Source organism: Hippocampus guttulatus, chromosome 10 (genome assembly GCF_054856545.1).
Source record: "Hippocampus guttulatus isolate MCC_2025c chromosome 10, RoL_Hgut_1.0, whole genome shotgun sequence".
NCBI lineage: Eukaryota > Metazoa > Chordata > Actinopteri > Syngnathiformes > Syngnathidae > Hippocampus > Hippocampus guttulatus.
The window spans coordinates 21,113,080-21,125,807 of NC_141270.1; the positions used below are offsets into that span (position 1 = coordinate 21,113,080).

Sequence of the window (12,728 nt, forward strand, 5' to 3'; positions counted from 1 at the left end):
TGCACTGCTGTTATGTGTGACCTCCTTCTCCCATATGCCTTTCCAGTACCTTTCAGTTTCCAGTCTTGGTGGTTATGCTCTGCTGTTAGAACCCTGCCCCTGAGCGGACACCTTTGCAGGGTGTGTTGCAAACAGCCTGTTTATTCGTTTGGCCTCATTCTTTTTCGCGTACGCCAATTAGGCAACTGGACAGGGCTTGGAGCTCTTGCTTGGCAGTTTCGAGTGCTTCAGGTATGGTCATCTGGATGTACCTTTCAGGTATAGACCTTTTCATCACACCTCTCTGGGCTTCCGTCAATTGACTCACATCTTTTCGAGCCACCTTGATCTTCACCTCCAGCCGTCTTTTCCATGGTGGGTAACGTTTCTCAATGCTCCCATGGTCGCTGTTATTGCCAAGCATCTCTAGGATCACTGATGCTGTGGCATCAATCAGCTCATTTTGTTTCCGTGATCGTTACGGTTGGGATCGCCCTCAGTGCTGCATTCACAGTTTCCATGACACTTTCAGGTGGTACTTCACATAGCTATTGTCATCGGTTTCTAGGTTGCCCAGCCTTCATTCCTGTCATGATCTCAGCTTTCAGGTCAATTGCTGCCTCTCTCAGCATTCATTGGGGCTGGCCTCCCAATCTCATCATCTGCATTCATCCGACTACATTTCTCAAGCCCGAATGACATCCCGATGTCGCTGCTGTAGATCCTGGTTGTGTGGATCAGGGAGTCTATGTCCCTTTCGCTCTTAGCATACAGCTTTATGTCATCCATGTAGAGGAGGTGACTGATCGTAGCTCCATTTCTGAGGCGGTATCCATAGCCTGTCTTGGTGATTACTTGGCTTAGGGGGTTCAGTCCTATGCAGAACAGCAGTGGGGAGAGTGCATCACCTTGGTATATGCCACATTTGATGGACACTTGGGTAAGTGGCTTGCCATTGGCGTGGTTTTCCACATCCTCATGGAGTTCACAACGAAGGCTCTTAGGGTCCTGTTTACCTTATACAACTCCAAGCATTCAGTGATCCATGTATGTGGCATCGAGTCATAGGCTTTCTTGTAATCAATCCAGGCTGTGCACAGGTTGGTATGTCGGGACCTGCAGTCTTGTGCGACTGTTCTGTCAACCAGGAGCTGATGTTTGGCTCCTCTGGTATCTCTACCAATGCCCTTCTGTGCTTCGCTCATGTATTGATCCATGTGTCCATTTATCTTCGCCGCAATGATACCTGACATGAGCTTCCATGTTGTGGAGAGACAGGTTATTGGCCGATAGTTGGATGGGACTGCGCCCTTTGAGGGATCCTTCATGATCAGGATCGTTCGCCCTTCGGTTAGCCATCCTGGGTGAGTCCCATCCCTCAGCAGCTGGTTCATTTGTGCTGCTAGGCGCTCATGGAGTGCTGTGAGTTTCTTTAGCCAGTATGGCTAAAGAAACTCTGGCTAAATGTGGACCATGTCCGGGCCTGGTGCTGTCCAGTTCTTCATATCTGAGACTCTTTCCTGTATGTCTGCCACTGTTATGGTAACTGGGTTCTGTTCAGGGAGGTTGCTGTGCTCCTCTCTCAGGGTCGCCAGCCATTGTGCACTGCTGTTATGTGCAACCTCCTTCTCCAATATGCCTTTCCAGTACCTTTCAGTTTCCAGTCTTGGTGGGTCAGCTCTGTTGTTAGGACCCTGCCACTGAGCGTACACTTTCGCAGGTTGTGTTGCGAACAGCCTGTTTATTCGTCTGGCCTCATTCTCTTTCGTGTACCGCTTTAGGCGGCTGGACAAGGCTTGGAGCCTTTGTTTGGCAGTTTTGATTGCTTCAGGTATGGTCATCTGGATGTACCTCTCGGGTATCGGCCTTTTCATCACACCTCTCTGGGCCTCCGTCGATTGACTCACATCTTTCCGAGCCGCCTTGATCTTAGCCTCCAACCGTCTTTTCCATGGTGGGTAACGTATCTCATGGCTTCCATGGTTGCTCTTATAGCCAAGCATCTCTAGGATCACTGATGCTGTGAATGATTTCATTCATTGGGGCTGGCCTCCCAATCTCATCATCTGCATTCATTGGGGCTTGCCTCCCAATCTCTGGTATGACCTCATCCTCTGATCTGGCAGACTGGGGCCCTTCACCATGGAACCTGCGTTGTACCTCATCAATCTCAAGTTGTGAGAGTAATTGCTGAAAACTGAGCGACTCGTTGTTTCGTGGTCAACCGTGACTGTGGGTTTCGAAGCAACCATTCAGCCCACATTCTCTGCATGAAACCCCTCGGGTTGCTTGAGAAGTAGCATTCCAACAGAGCCATTTTATCGCATCTCACCCATCTCTACTTGGTTCCAGTAGCCCTTTTTTCATCAAGGTGCTCTGGTTTCCCAGCAACTGACGCAGACAATGTTTGACTGGGCGACGTCTGAGCCGGCATGCCATTCGTTTTATTGTCTATCATCATGGTATGAGGTAGGCGTTAGGACCCACACTGGATGGTTTTATGTGCTCATATTGCCCCAAGCATGAATTGAACCGCAATTTCCCGTCACCCGAAGGCAGAGGGATGCAGTGAACTGTTTTCTGCAAGAGAGGTGACATTCCATGTCCCGAGAGCTAGCTTCTGTAGCCGAGGATTGGACCACCAATTCCCTGCCTTTGGCCAGCCAACAGTTCACAAAGCACCCGACCCTTTTCTCCCCTCCCATGGGTGATGAGCCCATGGGAAGGGGGACTCATATTGCCTCTTCGAGCTAAGCCTGGCCGGGCCTTCACTCATGGGGCCTGGCCACCAGGCACTCGCCAGGGCACATCTCCAGGCCTGGCCCCAGGGAGGGGTCCCGGTAACTGACGTCTGGGCAAGGGAAATCGCTGTCCAGTTTTGTCTTTCACCTATAGGGACTTGTGTTTTGTCAATGTTTGCAAGACTTAAGATTTCAGCCATTTTCTGATGCTTGCAAGTTCAAATTACTATTTTCAATTCTTTACAACTTCATAAATATCTTGAATCACCAATTCCCAGTAATAATTCAAAAGAGAATTCTCTTTAAAAGGTGCATTTAAAGAGAAATTACAGTTTTATTTGAAAAACACATGGTTCAGAGGTTTGCGTAAAAACATTCCAATTATTCTCCAACCGTAGAAACATGATTCACTTCCTTATCTGGACCACTTTGTACTGTGTGCTGGAGAATGATGCTTTTCAAATTAGATATGCAGTATTTGATTTGATTCTCAGACAATCTACAAATTAATATCCTGCTTGAAATGTGTAAATTGTTTTAGGTTCATGTAAATTCTCGGACTGTTGATCACATAAAATGTAGTTATTATTATTATTATTTTATTCGGTAATCTATGTCTGTTTAGGTAATGTTAAAAACAAAATTGTATTTAAAATAATACATTATAATAAAATATTGTACCATCTCTCCTAGGCGTCTGGAACTGGCAAGTCACCTGAAGCACTGGCACCTTAAAGTTATAGAGATAGTGAAGCGTGGGCAGCATCGCAAGTCCCTGGACAAGCTTTTCCAGGGCTTTAAACCTGCAGTGGAGTCATGTTATTTCAACTGGCAAATGGCCTACCCTCTTGAAGGTATCACCTACTCTAGTCCTGAAAAGAAGACAGCCACCTTCTTCTGGCCTAGGGGAAATCAGCAACAGAGAGCACTAAGAGCCTCTGCAGGATCTATCGGGGAACCTCTTGTACCAGGAGGAGCAGATTGTAAAGCAAGAGAAAGTGGTCAGTTTCAGGAAGAGGTTGTTGTGAGGCCAAAGGAGACGACATTAACCAAAAAGAGGCCTTATTCAGTGAATGGAGGGGGAACTACGTTGGTTCGTCTGGGAGGGGGGGTCTCACTGTCTCTAGAAGATGGAGGAGGAAAATGTTTCTACAAAGGATCAGGTTCTACCTCTGGGGGTAAATTCAAATTTATGAAGGGCTTTGGGAAGGGGGGAATTTTTGGAGGATGTAAAAATATCAATGCCAAACAGAGAACCAGCAGTGAGGATAGCTCTCTGGAGCCAGACCTTGCTGAACTCAGCCTTGATGATGGCCATTGTCTGGCTTTGGGGGCTGAGGCAAGCAACACATTCGAATTTAATCCCCCAGCACCAGAGGTGTTCCCTTCCCCCGGTCCACTGCGTCAGGACTCATACAGTAACGCATGCAGCAATAATAAGAACACAATATTAAATTGTGAACATATTAGCCTAGCTTCAGATGGCTGTCATGCGGTAAAGACTGCGCCTCTCACAATATCTTTCAAAGAGACTGACATGGTGTTTGATGTTTCTCGTCCAACAAAGAATCAGCCAGAGCAGGACTTGGAACAGACCAAAGATGGAAACTCGGTTAACAGTGATGCGCTGTTAGACAGTTCAGGCAATAATTCATTTTCTACCAAGCCTCCTCAAGGTCTTGGGGAGGAAACATATGGTGGAACAGCAGCAGAAAATAGAGCACCCGCAGTGTGTGGAATTGCTCAGCAAGAAGCAGATGGACTCGTTGTGTGTGAAGATGACTACCAGGTTTACTACCTGAGCCCTGCTTCAGAGGAGGGAGCCGATCGACAGCTGGTTGACAGCCACCAAGACGAGCCAGACATCTTTGCAGGGATCAAACCATTAGAGCAAGAGGGACGCATGGAGGTAAGTTGAGCTGTATTATTTACAACAAGAAAATTAGTTTTCTTCATCTTAATTTTCTGACATCTGAACGTTTTACTTTAGATATACAGTATGGAGAAATACGGATGACAGTACATTCCCCCATTTGTTCTGAAAAGTTCTGAGGGAACCCTTCATCTGGTCCATGTTTAATGCTCACCATATCATACTAACAGTAACTACCACAATATCTCATTTGGAATATTTAATGAATGCCATATATCCCAAGTAACGGCCATTGACCCTTATTCTGCTAATGCAAACAAGGTCAAATCCATTCAAAATGGTTCCTATTCTTTATTGCCCAACCACATGGAGTGGGAGTGGGTAGTATGGGGGATGGGCTGAAGCACACTTTACCTAGTCCATGTGACTCTACGATCTTAACTGGTTCCAATTAGATATGTGTGCCAAAGGTGTCATAGAGGGAAGAAGCTGAGCCAGGAGGAAAGGTCACAGCAATACAACGGCCTAGCTCAAGTCGCCTATCTTTTTATTTTTTTGTGCCAAAGAGGCCAAGTCTATGTGGTATCTGTTTTATGTTAAGTGGTGTCTGTTTGTGGTAAAGAATACAAAACTCAATACATTACAACGTAGCAAGCGGAAGATGAGTATGGTTGCCATAGCACAACAAGTTAGCTGCCTTGCAATGGAGTATGGTTGTCATAGCAAAACAAGTCAGCTGCCCTGAAATGGTCATTGTTAAGGTTAACTGCTCTGCAACGGAGTATGGTTATCATAGCAAAACCTGTTAGCTGCCCTGAAATGGTCATTGTTAAGATTAGCAAAAATGGCTGTTGTCTGCTCGGCAATAATCATCGTTAGGTAGCCAAGCATCATCATCATTGGAATTTCAATCACAGTGTGATTATCTGTTTGTGCCTGACTGGGAGCACCGTCTGGTATGGCTAAAGAGGCCGATCCGGGAGTGACAGTCCCTCTTGCAGTGAATGCACCTGAACACACAGTTGGAGGGGGGCGCTTGTTTGTCCTGGCTGTTCTTTCTTCTGGCTCTCTCGTCTTCTGCCGATGCTCTCATCTTCTCCTCCCCTCGGCACAGACCACGTGCCAGTTCTTGTTTCCACTTTGGGCAGTTCTGGGCCAGTGACTCCCATCCCTTCACATCTAACTCAACAGCCTTCAAGTCCCTCTTGCAAACGTCTTTGAAACGAAGCTGTGGGTGGCCCTGTGTTCTCCTTCCAACTGCGAGTTCTCCATAGAGCAGATCTTTGGGGATCCTACCGTCCTCCATCCTGCGGACGTGGCCGAGCCACCGAAGGCGACGCTGACGGAGGAGGGTGTACATGCTGGGGATGTTGGCACGTTCCAAGACGTCTTTGTTGGTGATGAAGTCGGACCACTTGATACCAAGGATTCGCCTGAGGTTTCGCATGTGGAAGGTGTTGAGCCTCTTTTCTTGGCGTGCATACAGGGTCCAGGACTCACTGCCATACAGTAGGGTGCTGAGAACACAGGCCCTGTAGACTGCCATCCTGGTGTTGGTCGTCAACTTGCTGTTCTCCCACACGCGTTTGGTGAGCCGGGCAAGAGTTGTGGTGGCTCGGCCGATCCTTCTGTTCAGTTCAGGGTCCAAGTCAAGCGAGTCTGTCACCGTGGAGCCAAGGTAAGTAAACTCCTTGACCACATCCAGCTGGTAGTTGTTAATGGAGATGGTGGGTTGGCTCTCCGTGTCCTGTCTCAAGATGTTGGTCTTCTTGAGACTGATGGTCAGCTGAAAGTCGCTGCACGCCTTCGAGAAACGATCCATGAGATGCTGAAGATGTTCTTCCTTGTGGGCAGTGACAGCAGCATCGCCCGCAAACAGCATGTCTCAGATCAGGACATTGCGGATCTTGGTCTTGGCCCTCAGCCTCGCCATGTTGTAGAGGCCTCCGTCAGAGGGAGTATGGAGGTAGACACCCTCAGTGGAGTTCCCGAAAGCGTGCTTGAGCATGACAGCGAAGTAGATGCCGAAGAGGGTCGGAGCAAGTACACATCCCTGCTTAACGCCGCTTTTCACTTCGAAAGAGGAAGATGTTACGCCGTCAAACTGGACGACACCCTTCATTCCGGAGTGGAAGGAACGAATGATGCTCAGCAGCCTCCCCGGGCAACCAATCCTGTTAAGGACTTTGAAGAGGCCGTCGCGGCTCACAAGGTCGAAGGCCTTGGTCAGGTCAATGAAGGCAACATACAATGACTGGTTCTGCTCTCTGCATTTCTCCTGGAGCTGGCGGAACGAGAAAATCATGTCGATGGTGGATCGTTCCGACCTGAAGCCACACTGTGATTCGGGGTACACCCTGTCAGCGAGCTTCTGGAGTCTGTTCAGGACCACTCGGGCGAAGAGTTTCCCCACGATGCTCAGTAAGGAGATGCCTCTGTAGTTGTTGCAGTCACTGCGGTCACCTTTGTTCTTGTAGAGGGTGATGATGTTACAGTCACGCATGTCTTGAGGTACCTCACCGTCTTCCCAGCACTGGCAGAGTAGGTTGTGTAGGTTCTTTGCCGGTCTTGATCACCTCTGCTGGGATACCGTCAAGGCCAGGAGCTTTCCCGATGGGCAGGCTGTCGATAGCTTTGCTGAGCTCCTCAAGGCTTGGTAACTCGTCTAGCTCCTCCATGACTGCAGGCGCTCAATAGACTCTAGGGTGGCATCGGAGATGGTGGTTTCTTTGCTGTAGAGGTCTGAGTAGTGCTCTACCCACCGCTCCATCTGCTTGCTCTTGCCTGTCTTCGTCTTGAGGGGGGCTGTCTTGCTGTGTGAAGGACCTATGGCCTTCTTGATCCCGTCATAGACGCCTCTGATGTTGCCGGTGTCTGCGGCTCGTTGGATGCCATCACAGAGATCCATCCAGTACTTGTTGGCGCAGCGCCTCGCTGTAGCCTGGAGTTGAGTTCTGGTAGCTTGGAGAGCCTGCAGTGTGGACTGGGAGGGATGCTGGTGATGCTTCAGCAGTGCTGTGCGCTTCGCTTCCATTACGGCACTGAGTTCCGTCACGTTTGCCTCAAACCAGTCCTGGCTTTTCCTTGTTCTCTTGGCGAAGATGGAATAGGCAATGTCGTGGATGGTGTTGCGGAGGAGGTCCCACCTCTGTTCCGCATTTCTTTCTGGTGGTTTCTTCTCCAGGGCGTCTTTCAGGTGCCGGGTGAGTGCCTCCACAGTGTCCACATGGTTTGCCTTGGCTGTGTCGATGCGGGGCTTGCTTGGTGGCTTGGGCTGGAGTCGGATCTTGCAGCAGACCAAGGAGTGGTCTGTGTCGCAGTCAGCGCTGTGGTAGGAGTGTGTGGTGAGAATGCTGCTTACCTGCTTGCGGCGGGTCAAGATGAGGTCCAGTTGGTGCCAGCGCTTTGAGCGGGGGTGGCACCACGACACCTTGTGCTGCGGTTTGCTCTGGAAGAAGCTGTTGGTGTCACACAGATCTTGAAGTGTGCACAGTTCCAGGAGACATTGTCCGTTGTTGTTCATGTCACCCACTCCCTAAGGGCCGAGGCAACTGGGCCATGATGTGTGGTCGGATCCAACGCGGGTGTTGAAGTCCTCAAGAAGAACAAGTTGGTCGGTGGGTGGAACTTTCTGGATGGCTGCCGACAGCTGGTCATAAAACTTGTTTTTCGCCTCCTGCGTGGAGTATAGAGTAGGGGCGTAGATGCTGAACAGGGTGACAGTGCCAACTGTAGTGTGAAGTCGCAAGGTGAGAATCCTCTCAGACCCTTCTCCACCAGACTCTATCATGCTCAGCAGGGAGTTCTTGACAGCGAAACCAACGCCGTGCTCTCTTGTCTCGTCGGCAGCTTTCCCGCACCAGTAGAAGGTGTAGTCTTTCTCCCGGAGAGATCCAGTTTCGGCAAGGCGGGTTTCTTGCAGCGCAGCAATGTCAATGCTGAGTCTCAGCAGCTCGTTGTTGATCACTGCTGTCATGCGGGCATCGCTGATGTCCATTAGGTCTGACGTCAGACCGGTTGTCATTGTCCTGACATTCCATGTTGCAAGGGCTTGCTACTTGTTGTGTTTCTTTTGTTGTTTCCTGGTGCATCGGTTTTACAGTCCACCTTTCAAACTATTCCTGGTCCTAATCCCTACGCACCCAGTAAGGAAAGTGAACTGTGGCGGGGTAGCACCTTACTGTCCGGGGGCTGCCCGGCTTGAAGCGGGCAGTAGCTACCCAGTGGGGGTACGAGGCCCCCTCCCACTGTCAGGAGTGACCCCTAGCGCCTAGCTCTACGCCAATTAAGCACTGACTTATCACTGGTATCTGCCACTCCTCGTGTTGTGTCGTCACACGATGACGCTGGAGTGTCCTCTCCAGGGCACAAGCCTGGGCAGGTGTGTATGGAGGACCTGGCGTTGCCCATGCGCTAGATACCCCCTCTCCACGCCGTTGATGTTGTCCAAGGGAAGGGCGGGGCCCAAGCAGCTTGGCATCGACGTCGTCGCCGCAGTTGCCGGGACGCTGAGAGAGTTTCACAACGCACCGCATTAGGGACTCCAACTCCGGATTTGTCCTCTGGGTTTACTCCAGAAGGAAGATTGCCGACCAAGGCTAAGGAGCTCCTCCCACCCCACGGGTCGCAACTCACGGCAAACGACTCGCTCCATTTGTCGCCTCTTACGAACAGCAAGGGGGTGGTAGGGACCTATTCTACCCCGGGCCCCCACGGGGAAGCCAAGCATACGGATACGGTTAAATCTAAAAGCATATGCAATTACACAAAGACCCAGTAGGGGCCCCTATTATATTTTAAAGATAAAGCCCATTGTGATACCATTATAAATCAGAACCAAGGTATTAAACTGTTTATAGATACCATTAAAATGTAGCTGACAAAGAATGTCACGGCCAATCAGAATTACACAACGCATCATGATACCATTAGAATTGATAAAGTGAGGGGCGTCCCTATGTACCAGCCAATGAAATGAAAGGGGTTGGCCCCACAAAACTCTATAAAACCTGTGTTTTGTCCCTGGAGAATTTAGAGCTCTAATGTGCACATCTGTACCTCTCCGGGTTTTGATTGAATAAAACTCGCTTGTGACCAGCCTGCCACTTGGACCTTTGACTAAGTTTGTACTTAGTTTCTGATCAACTCCGGCCTTGAACTCAGAGACATCTGGTGCGTCTCCTGGTCTGCGGCTCAACGAAGAAAAATCTGTGCGGCCCTCCTGCCTGCCGCGCGCTCCTTGCCTCCGGGAGGAGGCGTGGGTCCGGCTAGGGGCCGACACTACATCTAACAATCAATTGTTTGAGTGACCTTAATTCACTGAACTAAAATTTGAGCTTTCAGCGGAAATGTTGAATGAATTCCATTGTTGAACTGGCCTAATCATTTCTGTGTTTATGTATGCAAAAATCTTTTAGATGCGTGTGATTTTCGACAAAGCGTTTTTCTCAAAGGTTCCGCTGTCATTGGACCGCAAGTGCCACTAATTTAAGGGATTACTTGTGTGGTACAGTACATTCTGCAAAACTAATCCATCCAACTATTATTGGAAACGATTTTTGCTGGAGGCGGGTACACCCTAAACTGGTTGCCAGCCAATTGCAGGGCACACAGACAAGCAATAACCATTCACATTCACAATCACACGTAGGAATGATTTAAAGTGGTAGGAAACTGGAGTACTCTGTGAAAACCTATGTAGGCATGGAGAGAACAGGCAAACTCCACACAGGAAGGCCGGGGCTGGAATTGAACCCATGACCTCTGCAATGTGAGGTGGACGTGCAAACCAGGCAACCGTCATGTCACAGAAAACGCTGAGCAAAACAAAAAATATTTCACAAGTAATACTATTACATTTATTTGTAATGAACGTTTTATATATATATATATATATATATATATATATATTTATGTTTGTATTTCATTGGGACACTGCACATTAATCAACCCAAGAATAAACTGTAAATGCACTGGACGTAGCATAAATGCTAGTTTCCTGTGTGGTCCCAAGGCAGGTTTCTATAATAGCACAGTGAGACCTATAAAACTTTAAAAGCACAATGACAGAAATAAGAACCAAATAGGTAAGACATCATAAAACAGACAATACAAACTAATGCAGTACTCCATTGCAAGACTATAAACCAGGACAGACAAATCACTTTCAGCTACAAATTTGCTGTAACGGGTTGGTATCTGGAAACGGTTTAATGGGTGCACATCTGATATATTTTTAGCCGATGTTTAAGCCAATGTTTTTTTTTGTTTTGTTTTTTAATGAAAAGTGGAAAGTTGACTCTAATGCAGGGGTGGGCAAACTACAGCCCGCGGGCCGGATCCGGCTCGTTGGTCTTTTTAATCCGGCCCGCCGGAGTTGTGCCGAAGATTGGTGCACAATTAAGGTTTGATTGCATTCATTTCATTTTGACTTGTAATGACAGGTCTTTCAACACCAGGTGGTGCAGTTACTTCAAGTTGCAGAGCGCAGGGAGGGAGGGGAAGACGAAGAAAGAGCGAGAGAGTAATGACCATGGAAGGGAAAGTGATATGTATCTGATTAAACAAAGTAGGTAACAAAGTACGAAATATTCAGGAGGCCCCTGGAGTCGGAAAGACTCAAATCTACGAGACTTTGAAAAACAAGGAAGCGATTCTTACTCAGTCCGATTCTGGCAATTTCCATGCTCAGAGTGAATTGCTTGTGGCTCGAGTAAATGAACATTTCCTAGAATGGTTTGATTGTTATCATGTTAAAACTTTCCGCAAACTGGAATAAGAGTGGTTTGCACGTCCGCGAATAAGAGTCGGAGAGCAGTCAAATGTGTAGAGCGTGAACAACAGGGGGCTCAGTACACATCCTTGAGGAGAACCGGTGCTGAGTGTGATGGTGAAGGAGAATGTTACATTATTACTGGCATACAAAGACATTGTGCTATCTTCTTTTTCTATTTCTATTTCTAACTTTTGGCCCGGCCCTCCACAATATTTTCTGCTTCGAATTTGGCCCCCCCGGGAAAATAATTGCCCACCCCTGCTCTAATGTATATTGGCAACTTATTCCAGGGTTGCATTCCTCTTACAGAGGTAACCATTTATTGTTCTTAGTCCTTCACTGTTTCTCCTCTGAATGAATTTATCTAAAGGTGGGGGTGCAGGCGTATTCAAAACTTTGTAAATGAGAAAAGCATCCACAAAGATCTGGTAGCAATCCAGATCGAGAATGTGAAGTATTTTTAGAATGATACAATTGTGAAAATGCATTGGTGTCCTGTCTAGTATTTTAACTGCCCTTTTGAAGAGTGACTTGATCAGTTTCTGTTGTGTGTATCCGAGTTGTGAAACGATAATTTGTATGTGAAATTATCATTGCGTGCATATTGACTTGAGCTGTAGTAGAGGTGAGAAATGGTCTTTTTTGATTTGACAGATTGTATTTAATGATAGTTTTTATTTTTTTAACATGCGCTTTGAATGATAGATTGGTGTCAATGACCACTGCCAGATACCGTATTGGCCCGAATATAAGACGGTGGTTTTTGCATTGAAATAAGAAAAACTGGAGGTCGTCATATATTTGGGGTCTAGACATTATACCCATTCACGATGTTAGATGGCGGCAGATACCATTGAAGCGAATGCTGAACTTGACTCCCCAGGCCAAAGCGAGCCCCTGTCATGAAGAATAAAAATAAAAATAGCGGTAGCACGAAGAAGAAAAAAAAAAATGTTGGAAATCAAATGCCCTGGACGGCGGTGAGGAGGACGTGCTATGGGCGGAACCAGCAGAGCCAGAGGATGAGAGTGAGGACAGTGACACCGAGCACAGCGAGGCAGAGGATGGTTGTGAGGAGTCATGTTCTGTCATGACAGATCTCAGCTATTCTCAAGTTTAACCAGTTTGCATTATTTCATTGCAATGTTTTTCCTTATTCAGATTTGTTTCAAGACTACAGTTTGTTTCAAGACTACAGTTACAGTTCGACTTCACTTTGATGGTTAATGCAGTTAGTGCAATTTTGTTGTTTTATCACAATAGATTGTTTTATTTACATTTCAAAAACCAGAAGCCATTCATTTACGAATGTGATTGCACTTTAGTTTACATGTTTAAATGTTCAGATATTAAGATGAAT

At 47.5% G+C, this 12,728-nt stretch overlaps 1 protein-coding gene and 1 pseudogene across 7 annotated transcripts in view; one reads left to right on the forward strand and one right to left on the reverse strand.

Annotated features, from left to right (window-relative positions):
- The window catches only part of zswim8 (zinc finger, SWIM-type containing 8), a 182,266-nt gene that overhangs the window by 81,563 nt on the left and 87,975 nt on the right, over positions 1-12,728 (forward strand). For all 7 annotated transcript variants that reach the window (XM_086122592.1, XM_086122593.1, XM_086122595.1 and 4 more), the window contains one exon: positions 3,414-4,629. In XM_086122592.1, the coding sequence (XP_085978718.1) occupies positions 3,414-4,629 (1,216 nt within the window). The remainder of the gene's footprint in view (positions 1-3,413; positions 4,630-12,728) is intronic.
- Positions 1,205-2,440, reverse strand: LOC147199586 (uncharacterized; annotated as a pseudogene).